The sequence below is a fragment of the Danio aesculapii genome, chromosome 11 (genome assembly GCF_903798145.1).
Source record: "Danio aesculapii chromosome 11, fDanAes4.1, whole genome shotgun sequence".
In the NCBI taxonomy this organism is placed as follows: Eukaryota; Metazoa; Chordata; class Actinopteri; order Cypriniformes; family Danionidae; genus Danio; species Danio aesculapii.
The window spans coordinates 14,259,322-14,280,247 of NC_079445.1; the positions used below are offsets into that span (position 1 = coordinate 14,259,322).

Consider the following 20,926-nt stretch of genomic DNA (forward strand, 5'->3'; position numbering starts at 1 on the left):
TCTTGTAAAATTTTTATCTGAATTTTTTCAGACATTTCCCAAGTGATGTTTAACAGAGCAAGGAGATTTTCACAACATAATATTAAGAAATAATATTAACATTAAAAAGTCTTATTATTATCCCACTTTTTTTTTCAGTTGGCTACAGATTAAACAAATATTGTCCAAAGACTTGCCAATTAACCTATAAATTCCATGTTAAGCTGAATGGTATCTTCTAAAATAACCAGTAAAATATTTTTTTCTGTCATCATGACAAAGACAAAAAAATATTTATTAGAGATGAGCTATTAAAACTAATAATTAAAATATTTATTTTTTTTAAATGTTCTGTTAAACAGCACTTTAAAGAATGTTAAAACTTTAAAATGTAACAGGAGGAAATAATTTTGCCTTCAACGTCATATGACGTTGACCACTACAAGTATTGTTCATAAGGTCAAGAGATTATTCTGTATATTAGTTTTTAGATCAACATGATAAATTTTACACTTATTATACACACAATTAAACATGGATACATGCATTTAAATAGATCTCAATAGATTTATGCAGGGAAAGAAAACAACATACATACTCACAGGAGTGTATCCAACAGGAATAAATTTTAATTGATATGAAAGTGCAAAGGATTATGCAGGATGGAAGCTGTGTGACTGAAATGAAAGTGATTTTAAAGAAAACTTGTTGCTTCTTGTAAATTGATGAGATTGCACTTACTTCACCTCAGAGAACATAAAACAAAGTGTCGCCAACACAGGGGTTCAGTCTCAGATGTGATTTTTCTGCGGTTTATGGCTTTATTTAATATATTGTGTAAATGACCAAACACTTCAGCTAATTGAAGTGCATTCTTTTAGAATGTTATGTTAATGATGTTTATTCACTAGGGGGCGCCGTAGTCCCATGGTCTTACATGTACTGCATTCAAAGAAAAATTAAAAGAACAGTTTTTGAACAGTAATTATTTAGCTTGATAATATAATTCAAAAAAAAAAAATAAAAAAATGCAAAGAGTTATGCTAAAAGAGGGATTAGGACCTGAAACTATGCATGTGAGGAAAGACAGAAGGTAGGCTAGATATGCTAGATTCTTGACAGCGGGATGAGAATGTGTTTGTGAACATTAGCAAACAAGACGCTCAGATAATGAACGTACTATTAGCTGCTTGAAAGATTTTTCTCCATAATAACTTTTGTTAAATTACAAATTAAATAGCTTATTTGTCCCAACATATTAACATTGCTCAAACGCAGCTTTTTAAACTCGAAACAAAGTCAGCATCACTATCACAACAAACAGGTGCAGTTTAAATACAGATGACTAGTAAATACATCAAGTAAACCAATCCCAAATTCGTTTTATTTTGGTTTTCTTAATATAGAATTTGATAAAAAAAATCTTTTATGATTACTATTAGGCCTATTAGTAAAAACATAATACAACAGTATCATCTCTTGGTATTATACACAGACTAAAACAAAATGCTTAAACAACTTTAATAAAGCAAAGACTTTAAAATAGTTTTTTAGACATGAAGCCTAACAATACTGCAAAAATCTCCAAATATTTACCAACTTCAATATTCAATACAAATAATAAAAATAAAAATGACATAAAAATCTTCAGTTAATAATTTTTCAGTAAAAAGCGATATTCAGCATTACTTCAAAGTAGAAATTACTTAGTTAAATCTACAAGCTTGTGTCTAAATGAGTTTGTGTCCAGGTCCAGATTTCATGGGCCCTTCTATTTGTGTTAAAACTCGGCCGTGCTTCTAATTTACTTATTTAATTGTATTCATCATTTAAAAAGCAAGCCTAACCTACAAACTATTTGACAGTTGGTGACATTACTAATCTGGGTAATGTATACACTTCACCTCAAGCAGGCAAGATGCTCTCCACACCTACACCTAATTCCACCATGTCAGTCGATTCTGAACAGCTAGCTAAACTGTGAATGAAATGTCCATGTTAGAAATGCATTGACTTTATATAGTGAGGTGGTGCAAGTGTAGTTTGCTTGTAAATGCAGTATGGGATTAAATCCAGTCCACTGAAGGATTGCAGTTGTTATGTTGTTGCATCTGTTAAGTTGCCGCCGATTCATTCGCTCTCCTGGTTGGTGTACATGCCTGCCTCCCACTGCAAGGCTCGTTGGTTTTTATGCCTTGTTACACGGGTGGCCTCTACGACCTGCAGAGAAACCAGTTACACAACGTGATCAAACCGAATCAGCAGAATGCACTAGACATTGAAAACCTCATCTTACCTCATTGTTTATGGCATCGATAGGTTGGATTCCAGCATACTGAGAGAAAGAAATGAGGAAAGTACTATTAGATTAGTTTTAAAGGGAGCCTATTATGCAAAGATCTATTAAAAGTAGTTTAAACATAGTTGTGTCTGTATAGTCAGCCTCTAATGGTAAAAAAAATTCTATTTTTTAAAATCACACTTAAAAGGCTCGCCCATTATTGACAATCTCTTCCTCATTAACACAGACAGCCCTAAGTTAGACGCCACCGTCGGCCATTAGTTTTAGGATGCACAAATGAACTCCATGGTCTCTATAGATTGCCTACTTCTGACACGCTTCTATGCACATTTTAAGGTTTCACATAGACAATGTTAGTCCTATTTTGAATCTGTTGCTATGCTGACACATAGCTGTTTAGAACTCTGCCATCTTTTGAAAAGAGCACAAACATCCCTTCTTATATTCAACTCTTTTAAATATAAGCTGACAGTCACCAAATGGCCCAGTTTGAAACACAGCCTAAAAGGAGCAGTTTCAAAGAGTTGCTAAATATTATTTATGGGGTATTTTGAGCTTAAACTTCACAAACACACTCTAGGGACATTAGACACTTATTTATCTTGTAAAAATGGGCATAATGGGTCCCATTTAAAGGGTTTGTATTAGGGCTGCACAATATATTCTTTCAGTATCGATATTGCAATGTGTCAATATGCAATAGTCACATTGCAGGATGTATATTGTGGAGTCAGGATTATACCAGGTACAACAGTTCAGAGCACATTGGAGTCATTTCAGTTTAACTATATTTAAGTGAAAATTTATCAATTGCTTGTGTTTTTAGGGCATGTCTTAACATTTTAAACAAGTTAAAGCAACGGTGGCCGAGAAAGCTTAACATGCTGCAATTTAAGAAAACACATGCAATTACAAAAAAGCCAGCAAATTGAGAAAAGAACTTCATCAGTTTGACAGCACACATGCTGCAAATCGTCACTACGCAAACACATTTAAAAAAAACGCGCTGCATTTTCTCACAACACAAACAAATTATTAAAACGCTCTGCATTTTCACAAAACACAAATAAATTAATAAAACGTGCTGCATTTTCACACAACACAAACAAATTAATAAAACGCGCTCAATTTTCGCACGACACAAACAAATTAATAAAACACGCTGCATTTTCACACAACACAAACAAATTAATAAAGCGCGCTGCATTTTCACACAACACAAACAAATTAATAAAACACGCTGCATTTTCACACAATGCAAACAAATTAATAAAATATGCTGCATTTTCACACAACACAAACAAATTATTAAAGCGCGCTGCATTTTTACACAACACAAACAAATTAATAAAACACGCTGCATTTTATCACAACACAAACAAATTATTAAAATGCGCTGCATTTTCTCACAACACAAACAAACTAATAAACCGTGCTGCATTTTCACACAACACAAACAAATGAATAAAACGTGCTGCATTTTCACACAACGCAAACAAATTAATAAAACGTGCTGCATTTTCACAAAACACAAACAAATTAATAAAACGCGCTGCATTTTCACAAAACACAAACAAAATAATTAAACGTGCTGCATTTTCACACAAAACAAACTAATTAATAAAACACGCTGCATTTTTACACAACACAAACAAATTAATAAAACGTGCTGCATTTTCACACAACACAAATAAATAAATAAAACTCGCTCAATTTTCGCACAACACAAACAAAATAATAAAACGCGCTGCATTTTCTCACAACACAAACAAATTAAAAAAAACGCTCTGCATTTTTACACAGCACAAAGAAATTAATAAAACTCGCTGCATTTTCTCACAACACAAAGAAATTAATAAAACACGCTGCATTTTCACACAATGCAAACTAAATAATAAAACGCGCTGCATTTTTATACAATGCAAACAAATTAATGAAAAGCGCTGCATTTTCACACAACACAAACAAATTAATAAAACGCGCTGCATTTTCACCCAACACAAACAAATTAATAAAACGCGCTGCATTTTCGCACAACACAAACAAATGATTAAAACGCGCTGCATTTTCACACAACACAAACAAGTTAATAAAACCCGTTGCTATTTCACACAACACAAACAAAATAATAAAACGCACTGCATTTTCACACAACACAAACAAATTAATAAAACGCGTTGCATTTTCAAACAACACAAACAAATTAATAATAAAATGCGCTGCATTTTCACACAACACAAACAAATTAATAAAACGCGCTGCATTTTCTCACAACACAAACAAGTTAATAAAACGAGCTGCATTTTCACACAATGCAAACAAATTAATAAAACGCGCTGCATTGTCTCACAACACAAACAAATTAATAAAGCGCGCTGCATTTTCACACAACACAAACAAATCAATAAAACGTGCTGCATTTTCTCACAACACAAACAAGTTAATAAAACGAGCTGCATTTTCACACAATGCAAACAAATTAATAAAACGTGCTGCATTGTCTCACAACACAAACAAATTAATAAAGCGCGCTGCATTTTCTCACAGCACAAACAAATTATTAAAACGCACTGCATTTTCTCACAACACAAACAAATTAATAAAATAAGCTGCATTTTCACACAACACAAACAAATTATTAAAATGCGCTCCATTTTCTCACAACACAAACAAATTATTAAAACGCGCTGCATTTTATCACAACACAAACAAATGAATAAAACGCGCTCCATTTTCACACAATGCAAACAAATTAATAAAATAAGCTGCATTTTCACACAACACAAACAAATTATTAAAACGCGCTGCATTTTCACACAACACAAACAAATTAATAAAACGCTCTGCATTTTCACACAACACAAACAAAATAATAAAATGCGCTGCATTTTCACACAACACAAACAAGTTAATAAAACACACTGCATTTTTTCACAACACAAACAAATTAATAAAACGCGCTGCATTTTCACACAACATAAACAAAATAATAAAACGCGCTGCATTTTCACACAACACAAACAAATTAATAAAACACGCTGCATTTTCTCACAACACAAACAAAATAATAAAACGCACTGCATTTTCACACAACGCAAACAAATTAATAAAACGCGCTGCATTTTCACACAACACAAACAAATTATAAAACACGCTGCATTTTCACACAACACAAACAAATTAATAAAACGCGCTGCATTTTTACACAACACAAACAAATTAATAAAACACGCTGCATTTTCTCACAACACAAACAAATTAATAAAACGCACTGCGTTTTCACATTTAAAGTAAGCTGGAAACATGTAACCATTGACTTAGTATAGCATAGTATTTTTTTCCTAGTATGGATGTCGATGGTTACAGGAGTTCAGCTTTCTTCAAATTATCTAATTTAATGTTCAGTATTGTAAAGAAACACATAAAGGTTTGGAACCACTTGAGGGTGAGTAATTAGTGAGTATTTATTTTTCCTTTTTAGGTGAACTATCCCTTCAAATCAGTTGTATAACTGTCATACTGTGTGTCTGTACATTACTTTATATCAGTGTTTCTCAACCACGTTCTTGGATGACCACCAGCTCTGCACATTTTCCGTGTTTCTTTAACCAAACACACCAGCAGAGACTGAAAATGACATTAGCATAGACTGAAAGACCTGTAGTGGGTGTGACAGACAAAGGAAACATCCAAAATATGCAATGTTGGTGGGTCTCCAGAAACTTGGTTGAGAAACACTGCTGATTATGACATTAAGCTTGGAAAAGTATAGTTCTGCCCAAAATAAAACTGCTGTCATTTCTTGCTCATTCTTGTGACATTTTAAACTTGTATGACATGTTTCTTCCATAGATTTGGGACAACAGTAAGGTGAGAAAATTCTAAAAAAAATGTTGGTTGAACTATATTTTAAAGGGTTGTTTATTTTATTTATTTATTTTTTTTTTAATAACATTTAGCCAACTAAGATTACTCACTGCACTTTCTTCCAGCTTCAGTTTGATTCTCCTGTCCTCAAAGTCCTTGAGCAATGTCTCAGTCAGACCTTTCTGGGAGATGGGAGATGACATATCAACCGGTGCACTTAAGGGTTTGATGGGGGTTACCAAAGATACAGTTGGAGACATGGGTTTTGGGTTGCCCCATGGCTGGGGTATTATAATAGACATAGAGGGCAGTCTGGAATTCTGTTGTGGTGAGGCCATCTGTTGACTTTTATCTGGAAAGATAAGAAAAAACAAAACTAGGCTTTATTCACACATTGGTAACACTTTACTATACGGTTGTATTAGTTAGTTAATGTATCTTCGAATATGAACAAACAATGAATAGACAATACATTAATGACAGTATTTATTCATCTTTGTTAGCGTTAGTTAATGAAAATAAAGTCATTCATTGCTAGTTTATAGTAACTCACCGAGCTAAAGTTAACATGAATATGGATTTTAATAATGAGTTGTACTATGATTTATAAATTGTTTAGAAGTATTGTTCATTATTTGTTTATGTTAGTAAATACATTTACTAACATTAACTAAGGAAACCTTATTGTAAAGTGTGAACCATATTTATATAAGTCAGTTGTTTTACTATACTTTTTTCGCTGTATTATTGCACGTTTTGCTCAGACTTCTGCTATTCGTGTTTTCTACTGAGCATTGTTGAAGCAAAAGCTTCTATGAATCAATTTGATTATATATCAATTTGATTATTATATTTTGACTATACAGATTCTGAATTGATTTATGTACTGTGGACTTACATAAATCCTTGCTTTATATCTAGAGGGCACTATCCACCAACACAAATTACATTGGAAAGCATGACATTTGATTGTTTGAAAAGTAAACCTTAACTTGAAATGTAGATTCACATCCACAAAGTAAATGATTAATCAATCTTCAGTGAAGCAGAATACCATGTTATGTCCAAAGTTCAGAAACTAAGTTGGCAATTCTTTCTCATTCCTTGGTGCTGGTGACATCCATAAACATTTAACACTTAAGTTAATCAGTTAGCTATGAACAAGAAAGTTATGAAATGCATTTATACAGAACAATAAGACAGTTTCCTGGCAACAGGTAATTGAAATGACAATGGTACCTGTGTGCAGTCTCACCTTACCCATTTTCTATGTTTAGCATGTTTTGAGTGCATTGTAGCCAAACAGATTATTATACCTGCCATGGATAGCTGGGATACAGAAGAAGTAGCCAGACTCCAGGAATAAGTGGAACTATGATCAGTCTTCTTTTCTGGAGGTACAATGTGTGGAGTTTCTGGCGATAATAAGTTTTCGTCATTGCCAATTAGTGGAGATCTGGGTTCAGAATAAGTTTTCAGAGATGTCACAGCTGAGTTGGGTACTGAGAGAGACTCTCTTAGTTCTTGAAGCTCTTGTTCTCTCCTGAGGTCCTCTTCAATTTCTTGGCGGATACTGTCTGGAGCATTCTGCATTTTAGGTCTCCACTTGGTTGGCTCTAGGTGAGATCTCCAGGAAGAGCTGTACCTAGTTTTTTCAAGATCCAGTTGGGACAGCATAGTTGGAGAGTATACTCTGTTCTTTTGTGTCATGCTATTGTCATTTTCCACAATCCAGGATGATTTTTTCTGTGTTCCAGGATTAATGTTTCGACTGTCAACACCATTTTCATTATAAACCCTTACTTTAGAATAGTCGTTTTCCTCCGAATATGCACCTATTTGGACTTTGCTTCCAGAAGTGCTGCAGTCAGTGTTTCTCTGAAGTGTAGATTCATCAGGATGTCTATGTGGACAGCAAGGGGAAAGAACTTCCTTTGTATCAGAGAGGTCACCTTCCTCTACTAGTACAGGTTGCTCTGTAATCCACATGTCATCTGCAGAAACTGTTCTTTGCTCTAGTTCATTTTCCCTTTGACTTGGCTTCAAAGATATGTTTGGAATATCTTGGGGATGTGACTCAAATGATGACTTCTTGTCCTGTGCTTGGTTTTCCCGATTATGATCTGGGATTGGGAACTGTCGTTGTTTCTCAAGTTCAAGCTCTCTCTGAATAAGAAAGCTCACTCTGTTTGGTTCTTTGGATTTTGCAGCTTTTATCTGTGATGAAAGGGAAAGAATTGGTTTTGTCCTGATCTCCACCATCTCCGAAATGTCTGTGCGCAAGATACCCCTTGATCGCCGCAAATCCTCTTCTCGTTCCCTAGAAATTCTAATTTCCCTTTGAATGGGGGTCTCCGTACTAAGCAATGCAAAGCTGCTTTCCATCTCTGAAATGGAAGGGTCATTTGAAATTCTCTCATCACTGGTATAACCTACTGTTAGATCACCAAAACCAGATTCAACATCATCTGTAGCAACACTCAGAACTCCATCTTCTTGATCTTCTGTCACAGTCACAGTGTTTACTTCTGTCTTTTGCTGTGCTGCTAGTGTGAACTGATTCTCTTCTAAGCTATTCTCTTTGCTTACTTCTTTTGGAGTAAAGATGCTGGCAGTTGAGGACATAGTTCGTCCTCGCATTTTGGGGGAGTAAGGAAGATGCTGATGACTCTGTTGGAAGGCATTCTTTTTTGATTGTTCCATTATTAGAAACTGCTTTCGTGCTGCGTTGAAGTCGATTTGCTCCTTGTCTATGGTTTCAGGCTCAACCCTGACCTGTTCAGTCTTGACACTCACTGGTTTGTAGAGCAAACTAAACCCGTCCAGAAGCCTTTTTGGAGTGTTACTGAGGTCCAGATTTTCTAAGGCACTCCACTGTTCTTTAAGGGCAGGGCTTTTCTTGGGTGCCTGATTTCGAATGATCTCAATTCGGTCTGGATTTTCCTCCTTTTCATTCACTGTGGAGGCTTCCTCAACTCTGTAAAGGTCATCTCCATTCGTTTCTTCAAACAGCCGTCCAGGTCTCTTACCCTCTGTGTAAGTCTGCAGTTTAAAGGTGTTCTTCTGTTTCAGGGTGTTCAGCTTTGCCTGTCTTGTCGGAGAAACCATGTAAACTTTATTAAGCTCTGCTTCTGGGCTTGCTGGGTCATCTACAAATGAATAGAACCCGACATGTGAACCTGTGCTGCTGTTAGGGCTGCTGGGGTTGCTTGGAGTACTGGGCCTCCATTCTTCACTGTCACTTCCATCCTCAGACACAGACACTTGTCGAGCCTGGACAACCACTTCTGGAGTGCTTTTGCCACTCCCAGATGACACCATCACAGTGGGCTGCATGCTTGTTACTGTTGTGCTTACCAGGCTATAACTGAAAGAGTCACCGTCCTGACTGCTACTCCACATTTTCTCTAGCGACTGTGGTGGGTCAGTAGGGCTCAATATGGAGCGTAAATCCAACTGTTCTAGCTTAGGGGAGAAGGGCTTTATCACCCAACGCTTTGGGTTGCTAGTCATGGGGACTCTGGGTGGTAGGTGATTTTGGGAAGGCCTTGGAAGTGAAGGTCTCAAAGAAGAATGGGAATAGATCACAGCCTGTTTCTCTGCTAAGGGGTGTGTGTATGCATCATATGGGTTGACTGTCACAGTTGATGCCTGTCTCTGGGTAACAACAAAAAAAGAGAGCTTTACTAATCAACCTCGTTAATTCATTGTTTAAAAGGGACATTCTACCAGAAACATACATGTTCACTTATGAAAGATGTGACAGGGCCTAACTTAAGCTTGTTGTCCTCAAAACAAAATCATACAAAAACAAGCATAAAATTATACAATTCAATGATAAAATGCATCCTTGAACACTGTCAGCTTCTTCTCTGTCAAATGATGTCACTTCCAAGTCATAGCCTTAAATGTGTATTGCACGCATTTTATGTAACATTTAATGCAAATGTGACAGGACTGACAGAAACATGGGGACAATTTTAAATGAGTTTGTATTATATATTTGTAGTATTTAATTGTAGATTTTTTTATAATTTCATGTTTTTAATCAATTGATGTGAATGATAACAACTTAAACTTGCTATTTCTAAAGTAACTTTTTCCAAATAGCAGTTTTTAGCATAACAAAACTATTAAAGCTGTAGCTTCAATTGGGCTGAGGACAAGGACAATGACAGGGTTTGTACATTTGTAAAGTGTTTTTAATAAAGAACACAAATCTGAGAACCAAATAAATGACATATTCCTTTACAGAACAACTCACAGATATCAACCATCAGTCCATTTTAGAAATGTATTGTATTTATGTTTCTTATTTCATAAACAGATAATGTACATTTCTGGTAGAATGTCCAATAAGTACAATAAAAAAAGTACTTCAGTGCTTTTTAAAGATGCGTACAATGTTTAGGATGCCTGAACTTTAAAGAACTGGCATGCCAAATAAGAGCGAAAAGCATTTAGAAAGTACAATTATAATATTTCTAAAAAATTTGACATTAATTACTTTAGAACATTATATTGTACATAACAATATCTGATAAAAACATTGGAAGCAGATGATAATTTTATTTCTGACATGTTTCTCTTGCGAAACCTTAGCAGTAGAATAACCAAAATGTAGCCATTTAATAGTCGTTATTTGTTCTGTTTAATTTAATTTAGTTTTATTTTTTACATGTTTTTAACAATATTTAGTTTATCAATTTATTATCAGTTTATATTGATTGAATTTATTATATTTATTTTATAAGTTATGTTTATTTTAATAAACTTTATTTGTTTTAAATGAACTTCAATAATATTAAAATGAAAACTAATTGCAAAAATAAATTCCTTTATAGTGTTCAGAATGATAATTAATAATAGAATATTTTACTTACTATAGAAAAATCATGTCAAATTGTCATAGTTTAACCAACTTCAAAGCTTATTGACTGAAAAAGCATGTTTCTTTTTATTAACTAATTAACCAATTTCATGTTTAAAAAAAGACAAAAATAAAAATGCTTACTATTTAATTCATTCAAACTAATAGTTTTAAGTTGTTTCAAACCTTTGAGTTTCTTTATTTTGTTGAACACTAAAGAAGATATTTTTAAGAGAGCTGAAAACCTGTAACCACTGACGTCCATAGGAAAAACAAATGCTACACAACGCAAATTATATTGCATACATTTGAAGTTGATTGTTTATTCAAATGATATATCTATAATTAAATAAATTTTCATTATTTTAGATTATTCAGCATTCATTACATTTTTAAAGAGTCATAAGTCAGTGATTACATAAGTTTTAGAAGCTGTTACTCACCTCACGTTACTGGAGAGTTCTGCAATAACTGTCTTTTAACAGCTATTTATTATTCCCTTTTGCTAAATACTGCATCAAAACAATAGATAAAACTGTCTGCCACTTTGAACAAGCTTACGTAGTTGTAAGGGAGTTTTGCTCACTGTCAGTGGGTGTCTATGTGTGACATCGTGAACTGTGAACTACTGATAAAATGACAGCAGGCTGGTTTCCTGGAAACTACTGCTTTGCCTGCGCTGATTGGTTGAAACTGTCTGAGGGGTGTCCCAAAAATTGCTGAAAATATACTTTAGCTTCACGAATGTTTTAAGACCAATGAATCTGGCAAGTAATGCCTCTTTACCCTTAAGTAGTAATAATAAATAACCCTTAAAATAGTCTTTATAAAATATTTTTAAATATTGGCACTAGGTAACAGTTTCATATCTAGATGCAATTTCATGATGGTCAATTCTATTGAAACAACCAATGAGAACAGAACAGCCATGTTTTCTTAGATATTCGGTGTAATGTGGAAAATATGCACAAATAGGACATCTTGCTGCACTTTCACTTTCTTTCAGATGCAGATAGATAGATAGATAGATAGATAGATAGATAGATAGATAGATAGATAGATAGATAGATAGATAGATAGATAGATAGATAGATAGATAGATAGATAGATAGATCATTCATAAGATATATAACCCTTTTATTTAACCTACTGTAACAAGTAATTGTTTTAAATTACTTTACATTAAACCCCTTTCTGTTCTCCTCTGATTTAGGCGTCTTAAATATTCACCCATGTCCTTTCTCTTTTGTAATACACTGCAAAAAAGTGCATTTCAAAACAAAAGAGGTATATAAATGTAAGCTATTATTTCTTACACAGAGTTTTTTTTTCTAATTTGTAGTCCAAATAGTAAAAAATATATTGTATTTAGTTTTTAAAAATAAGTCAAAATGAAGTGTTTTTCCCTAAAACAAGCAAAATAATCTGTTAATGGGGTTTCAACCAATGTCTTCATCAGGTCACCTAAAATGACAGTGTTCCAATTTTGTTTACTTCTAATAACAAAAGACACTTGATTTTGACTTATTATTTCTGAAAACAAAGCAATATATACTTTTTCTCATCTTGAAAATGCATCCTGATTTAAGAATTTGTAGATATTTAGACAAGAAACAAGACAAAAACTTTAAGTAAGCATTTTTGTTTTGCAGTGCATGAAATATTTATCCTAAAGTAACATAATTTTTATAAAATTATTCAGCCAAAGTAAAGTAACCACCACTCACCTTCCGAGATCAGTTGTGGAGTCAGAAGCTGTAGTGTCACATGCATCAGTAGACACTTCTGTCTTTACTGCACTGACTTGACAAAGTTCAGCTAATATCACATATGCATGCATAGACACACCCCTCACCCAGACTACAACAGTACAGCACACTGATAGTTTTGGATGCAGTTTTGAATGAGAATAATCATCTGGCACATTAACATTACAGCCTGTTTCTGAATCTTCTGTTTACGGAATTAAAATAAGAGGCTTTTAATGACTAAACTCATAAACATTCTTATTAATTCCGTTTACATGTATGCATAGGGAGGTTTAACAACAGAAGTGCAATTAAAATAAAAGCTGAAGCTGTCATTTGAGCTGTACAATGAAACTCCCTTGTGTCAGAGCAGATGAGAGGAGTGAAAACTGCAGAGCATGACACTCATATATTACATTCCTGAATTTATGGCGGTAAAAGTATTTTTTGTAAATCATACCTAGTTATTCTTTAACTGATCATGTAGAGAATTGTTCATAATAAAATCATTTAATCTTTTTGAGCAAATGTTTCTACGGGATTACAAATAATTATTAAAGTACAAATGCTGACATCTAGTGGACAAAAAAAAAACTTGGGATATTTTAAGAGATTTCCCAGCCCAAAATCGAAAAATGTTTGACTTCCAAGGTTGTTATTATTGTTTTGAACCCTTTGACTACCCCACCAAGAAAAACAATGTTTGGATTGCATTTCTTAACTCCTAATGTTGCTAGTTAACACACTCAATGCATTTTTTTAACACATTCCATATTTTCTAAAATATTAGCCTCTACCAAATGGTTGATATGTCAGTTTATGGTATGAAAAATCTGAAAATATGAAGTGTAAGGCCAATTTATTTAAAGTATTCAAAATAAAACATTTTAAAATACTAAATCTCATTTTTTTACATATGCCATAAAATATTTCAGATTCTCATTTAACAAGCTTTCTTTTTTTTTTTTTTTTTTGTGCAACAGGATGTTTGTTTAATTTTTTGTAAACCAACAATGCTGTGTGTGTAAACCATTATTTAACAGTCATTATTTAAAACAGTAAAAACAGGGTCAACCGTTTGATGGAGGGGCAGTCAAAGGGTTTTAAAGTCAATTTAAAAGTCAATTGACTGTTTAGTTATCTTTTTCCCCATCAAAAATGTCTTCTTTTGTGTTCAGAGTAGGACTGCATGATATTTGGAAAAAGCTGACATTGCGATATTTTGTATTTTGTTTAGGAAGTATTCATAATTTTACATCCATTGGGATCATTTTGTAGGGGAATGCGTCTGCATAAAAGATCCAAAATTATTTTAAAATGTAATTTAAAAAAATAAAGCACAGATGAAAATAACAGAACATAGATACAAATGAAATAAACAGTGCTTTATGGTATGGTTTTAGTGGAATCTAACAATATTGAGGCAAATAAATCTTACAAAAAAAAAAAATTACAAAATCTAAAATAACATTGTATAGTATTAATTTGCTATAATTGCGATATCAATCCTGAAATGGTATATTGTGCAGCCCTAGTTTAGAGGAAGAAACACATACATGTTTGGAACAATACGTTTTTTTTTTAAGCTAAACTACAATTTTAACCACAGCAGTTCTTCAAGAGGTTTCCAATAATTGTTGAATGTTTGAAGCTAATATTTTAGTTTTTTTTTTTTTTTTTTTTTGCACAGCTAAAGAAATCCAGCATTTATTTACATGTCATAATCCAATTAAAACATGTTCAGAAAAGGTATTTAGCTACAAGTATTTTAATAGCTATATTAGCATCATAAAGTTTGTACAAACTCAAATTATATTTTATGTACAGATAAGTGAAGATCAATATGTATAAAAGGTTTGTATGTTTTATAAAGCTGTTTAGGTAAGGTTTAGGGTCCAGTTTTACAAATTATTGCAAAATAAATAAATTTTTATATCCCTTGCATACGCATACTTCTTTAAACAACAGTTGTTTTATTAGCATCATAAAGTTTGTATTACACTGTAAAAAATATCCATAAATTAACAGTTTTCTGTATTTTGTGATTTATTCATTATTTATTACTATTATTCATGCCTTTGAATCTCATTTTTGTGACCTTGATCTTTCCTCTGACACTTTTGGAAAAAGTGACTTTTATGAACATTTTCAATAGTTTAAAGTGATATATTGTCACGTTTGGTGTTGTATTTTATGCTGCAACAACCTTGTAATAAACTGCCAATATATTTTCTGTTATTTTACAGATTCATTTATTTATATATTATTTCTTATACATTATATTACTTCAAACTACAAAAATGTCTCTTTGCTAAACCGTACAGTTGAATTTTCAACATCAAAAGTGGACAAAGCAAAGATCAAGGCCTCATTATGAATTCACAACCTTAAATAGGCAAAAAACACTAAATACGGAGACCGTTAATTAACAGATAATTTTTACAGTGTAATGCTATACAAATATATATTTTATTTCGTTTTATTTACAGACGAATGAAAGTCAGCACGTGTATAAAGGTTTTATGAAGCTGTTTAGGAGAGGTCTAGGAAAATTATTGTAGAATAAAATTAATTTTAAAGTCCTTGCATACATGAACTTCTTTAAACATACAGTGCTCAGCATAAATTAATACACCCCATTTTGAAAATGAATATTATTATGCATTGGTGAATTTGAACAAAACAGATTTATTAAACAGATATATTTATTAAAATATAATTTAGTCACTGAACATCTTTAGAAATAAAAAGATAATACATTTAAATTCAAGCAAAATATTGAAAAAAATTACAAGCTAAAAAATGAAAAAAAAAATGTTATAACATTTTTTTCTAACATATAAATTTGAGCTTTTATTGTAATCTATTTTGTTATATTAGCTCCAGATTTGGCTTCGATACTGACTAATCTAATGTATGTGCACAAATATAATATTGTAAAGTATCCTATAGAAAATATTAATTTAAATGAGAGATTTGTGAGGGGTGTACTTATATGCTGAACACTGTAAATGTCTGTGCAACCTTACCTTAAAATCATGATCTAGACTGTTGCACAACACCTGCCAAGGAGGAGTGTACTTGAACATGCTTCTATGAGCTGGTATTTGATGCGGATCTTGCTTCTTAGAGCTTCACAGGGAGACACTAGCATGAAATGAGCTCAACTTTATCCTGAGGAGTCCAGTCTGTGGATGAATTTGCGTTAAAGAAGTGCATAATTTTTATTATTTTTTTTTTAATTGTACAAATTATTTACTTTTTTATATGCATTTTTATTTTATTTTGTTGTTAGTCCTCAAAATAAAACATTATTTCCTGCTTGGAATAACTCATCTTACCTTTTGTATTTCCATGGAAATGGCAAGACCATTGTGTTTCATACAGCTGAAAACAGGCCTGGCCTTCCCCATCAGTACCACTGCAGGTATCAATCTGGTCTAGACCATATCAGCCAGACCGAACAACAAGTTTTCAACTACTACCCATAAAACTTGTGTTTTGGTTCACTTGCTCTGGTAAAGCTCCTCCTCCAATATGGCTGCATGTGGTAATTACAGTTCTCTGCCAAAACGAGCAGAATCATCTTAAGCATAAAAGGCCAAAGTGTGTGTGGGGTGACCTGGCTCACAGTCAGAGATTCAGTGCATGCATGCATGTAGTAGCTGTGTGTGTCTGTGAGTGTGCTGAGGGCAGGGATACCAGTCTGGAATACTGCTATAATCAGCAAACGTTGCACAAAAGCTGAGAATACCCCTCTGCTATCCCATAATGCACCGCATAGTTGCTCTGAAGCCTGGTCATTTAGCCACCAACAATAGGAATGACAAAAATGCAGTGGCTCTTAGTTCTGAATAGCAACAGTAACATTCCTTAGTTCTCGTTGCTAGGCCTGAAACAAGATTTAATTTTATAAATAAATAAAATATGTTTATTTATTTATCTTTTAAAATACTAAAAGATCAGTCTAATAAGTTTCATTGATTTTTGTTATCGTATGATCTGCTCTATGCTGTTGTGTCTCTGGAAAAGATCAAACTGTGAAACTAATGCAAAAACATTATGGAAATGGAAATCATATTTATGGTGCCTGACTAAAAAACAACAACATGCATGTAAGTACGCTCACTGAAGTCTCTAGGACAGTAAGCCTTTATCAAAATCTCACTAGCCAATCAGAATAGATCACTGTTACATAGAATAGTTCTGTTGAATACAAAAGAAGACATTTTGAAGATAGCCGGATACCTATTCCATAGTATTTGTTTTCCCTGTTATGGAAGTCAATGGTTATAGCTTTCTTCAAAGTATCCTCTCAACAGAAAAAAAAATATACACTGTAACTGTTGAGGTAACTCAAACCATTTGAGGAAACCAATTTCAACAAAACATTTAAGTTCAAAAACTAATCCTAATGAGTACTGTGAACTTAATCCATTTGAGTAAACGAAACAATTTGAGTACATTAAAACCCAATAAGTTAATGCAACTCAAAGCGTTTGAAGGAAACCGATTGCAAAGAACCATTTGAGCTAAAAAACAAACAAATTAATGTATGAGTACTGTGAACTTACTCCATTTAAGTTAAAGTAATGAGGTATGTAAGAAACTCATTACCTTCAACACTGAGCTCAAAACTCTTTTCAAGTGAGTAGAATTAACTTTCAGTAAAATTTGAGTTAACTACACTCATTTCATTTAATAAAGTGGACTGTTGGGTTTTCATAAACATTTGGAACCACTTGACGGTGATTAAATAGTCAGCAAATGTTCATTTTGGGTGAACTATCCCTTTAAACTAAGTCTAAAATAGTGAAATAATATTTGCATTCAACTATATAGTAATTATTGTTAACAAAGAATAACGCATATTGGGAGAGAAAGTTGCCTTTTTGAGAAGTATTGTTTTTTATGGTGTATTTTTTTTTATGGTATATTTTTTTTTTGTTTTCTGGAAAAGTTCAAACACTATATTTAGCTACTTCATTTTTATCGACACATATGCAATTCAATAATAGTGCACCGGAGAAAATGGCAATTGTGTGCATCCTTGCTTTTTTTGGTTCCACCCCTCTTTGTACTTATTCACTTGGACGAGTTCACATCAACACTGTGGAGCATTTATTATTTTGTCTTTATGTAGCATTTATTATTTTGTATAAATATATTCACTTAAATATATCAAAATATTTAGGGACAACATTTTAAAATAATGGTCCATTAATTATTGTTAGTTAATGTATTTACTAACATGAACAAACTATTAGTAATACATTGATTACATTATTTATTAATCTTTGTTAATGCTAGTTAATGTATTTACAGTTAAAGTCAGAATTATTAGCCGCCCTTTTGAATTTATTTTTCTTTTTTAAATATTTCCCAAAATGATGTTTAACAGAGCAAGGGAATTTTCACAGTATGTCTGAGAATTTTTTTTCTGGAGAAAGTCTTAATTGTTTCATTTCAGCTAGAATAAAAGCAGTTTTAAATAAAAAAAAAAAACATTTTAAGGTCAAAATTTTTAGCCCCTTTAAGCTATATATTTTTCTATAGAACAAACCATTGTTACACAATAACTTGCCAAATTACCCTATCCTACCTAGTTAACCTAATTAACCTAGTTAAGCCTTTAAATGTCACTTTAAGCTGTATAGAAGTATCTTGAAAAATATCTAGTAAATTATTATTTACTGTCATCATGGCAAAGATAAAATAAATCAGTTATTAGAAATGAGTTATTAAAACTATTGTTTAGAAATGTGTTAAAAAAATCTTCTCTCCGTTAAACAGAAATTGGGGAAAAAAATAAACGGGGGCTAATAATTCAGGGAGGCTAATAATTCTAACTTCAACTGTAAGTTAAATAACGTTAGGTCATGTTAACTCAGTGCATTAACTAATGTTAACAAGCACAACATTGGATTTTGATAATGCATTCGTTAATGTAGACCTATGATTAATAAATGCTTTACAAGATTATTCATACTTCAAGTTAATGCTAGTAAATACATTAACTAACGGACCATTATTCTAAAGTGTTACATATTTAGGAAATGCATGGTTGCATCTAAAATTATTAAAATTTTCCTATAGTGTCTTTAGGGAGCTGCATTGTTGACCACTAACATATTGATGCTAACATACAAAAAACTGAGGGACTTTGAAAGTGTCATATGTTTTTGAATCAGATTAGTCATGCTGTATGTTTATTGATTTACTACATAACAACAATAAATTCACAAATCAGACTACGGATTTATACTCCAACATTTACCAGAAAAGTTTATTCAACATGATTTCTAAATTAAGAACCATATTAATTATATACAATGCCAGGTTTTCATTAGTTTTTTTGCTGTGCACAACATTTTGTAAATGAATGTGTACAAACATCATTGATTTATACATTTTTTTGTACATTTTAGTTAATGTTTTTTTTTTTTTTTTTTTTTTTTTTTGGTTAGTGAATATCAGCAAAAAAAGTGCAATGGGTAATACATTAAGATTTATGCATATACTCTAAAAAAAGAGCAAAAAAGGACAGAGGCTGAGATTTCATTAAAACACGTCACATTTTAATGTCTCGTTCCAACTCTTTCTACAACTCGAGTTGATTAGAAAGCAGACCTTCACAACACACAGTCAACAGTGGCAGTAAAAGCACACACACTCGCTATCAGAAGAACCAGGGCTGTGATGGCCAGTTAAGTACCCTATCTGACTGGAATGCCCAATCCAGTAACTAAAACCAGTTTATTGTATTCCTACGTTGTCCTCTGTTCTGATGTGTCTTTGAACTCAGCCTGTCATAAGGGGTTAGGGACTCATGCACTGGAACATTATGCACTGGAACATTATCATTAACAGGAAAATGGATATGTATATGTAGCTACGTGTGATTTATGTGCCTATAAAAGCATGCATCTATATAAAAGAGATATGTCAGGCCCATGGCCAGACAACAAGGCAATTAGGGGTGAGGAACACATTGGAACTGGAATGTTAGTAATGATGGACAGTAAATTGAGCCAGAAAATAAATATGAAACTCACAGTGACGCAAAGACTTTAAAGTATATGAGGCCAAGTTGAGGACAGATCAGCTAATCCATAAAATTCTATTTTATATTCATGAAATGTGAACATGGTTAGGTGAAAATGTGCACATAAATGAACAAGATACATCAGAAAGGCTTTTTTTGCATTCATGCTAATCTCATTTGCCTGCTGGGAATCTGAACACATTTCCACAAAGTTCTTCCCAATGATTTGGGCAGTTAAATTGATATTTTAAAAAATGTCAAAAGGAAACCCCAATTTAAAAAAATAGGTTCATTTTATAATTCCAATTTCAATTTACAACAGTTTATCAACAGATAAACTGTTGAGTTTTACAATTTCTGAATCCATTCAGCCGAGCTCCTTTAGCATCATGCTCAAAAATGACCAAAGAGATGTGATAATTTTCCTATTAAAAGCTTCCCTCTTCTTTAGTTACAAAGTGTACTATGTAGTGTAAGATCAATGGACAATTAATTTTTAAACTGATACAGGGTGTCTGCGGTGTCTTAAAAAGTAATAAAATGTTGAAAAATCAATGTATTAAAAAGTCTTAAATGCTATTTTGCAAGGTATTACATTTTTATCATTTTTGATTATGAAATTTATGGCTGTATGCTAAAGTTTGCTTGAGTTAAATCTGTGAATATCAGAATGCTGTGCAGTTTATGAAATCTATAAAATCCTGCTAAATTTGACATCATGGCTGCTTTGTTTACTGCAGTAATCAAGGCAACACCATTATTTCTGCAGCTCTATCAACACCAACCTGCTGAATTAGGTAGATTTGATAGCTGTTTATTTAGTATATGAATAATGTTGTAGTTTTGGATTAGTTTCTTATATTAATATTTAGTAAATATACTGTAAGTTAAAACCTTGCTAGTGTTCCCAGTTGAAACCTAAAGTTATTATAAAATGTATGGAGGGTGTTCAAAATGTATTACTTATAATAAGTATTATTTAATATACAAATCAAATATAAAATAATTATAATAATGTAATGTTATGTAATAATACTCATATTACAAAATAAAATCCATCATGGAGCATTCCAGCAGTCAAATTTATATATATATATATATATATTTATATATAT

The 20,926-nt window shown here is 32.5% G+C and overlaps 1 protein-coding gene across 2 annotated transcripts; it reads right to left on the reverse strand.

Annotated features, from left to right (window-relative positions):
- Positions 1-586: 586 nt before the first annotated feature.
- Positions 587-12,810, reverse strand: misp (mitotic spindle positioning). Of its 2 annotated transcripts, none has more exons than XM_056468683.1 (5): positions 12,746-12,810; positions 7,465-9,805; positions 6,259-6,500; positions 2,276-2,314; positions 587-2,199 (listed from the first exon to the last, which is right to left on the reverse strand). In XM_056468683.1, the coding sequence occupies exons 2-5, from the start codon at positions 9,659-9,661 to the stop codon at positions 2,110-2,112; spliced, it is 2,568 nt and encodes an 855-aa protein (XP_056324658.1). In that variant the 5' UTR covers positions 9,662-9,805; positions 12,746-12,810; the 3' UTR covers positions 587-2,109. The 2 variants fall into 2 exon arrangements, with proteins under 2 accessions (XP_056324658.1, XP_056324659.1); XM_056468684.1 differs by lacking the exon at positions 12,746-12,810 and adding an exon at positions 11,462-11,606.
- Positions 12,811-20,926: the final 8,116 nt, after the last annotated feature.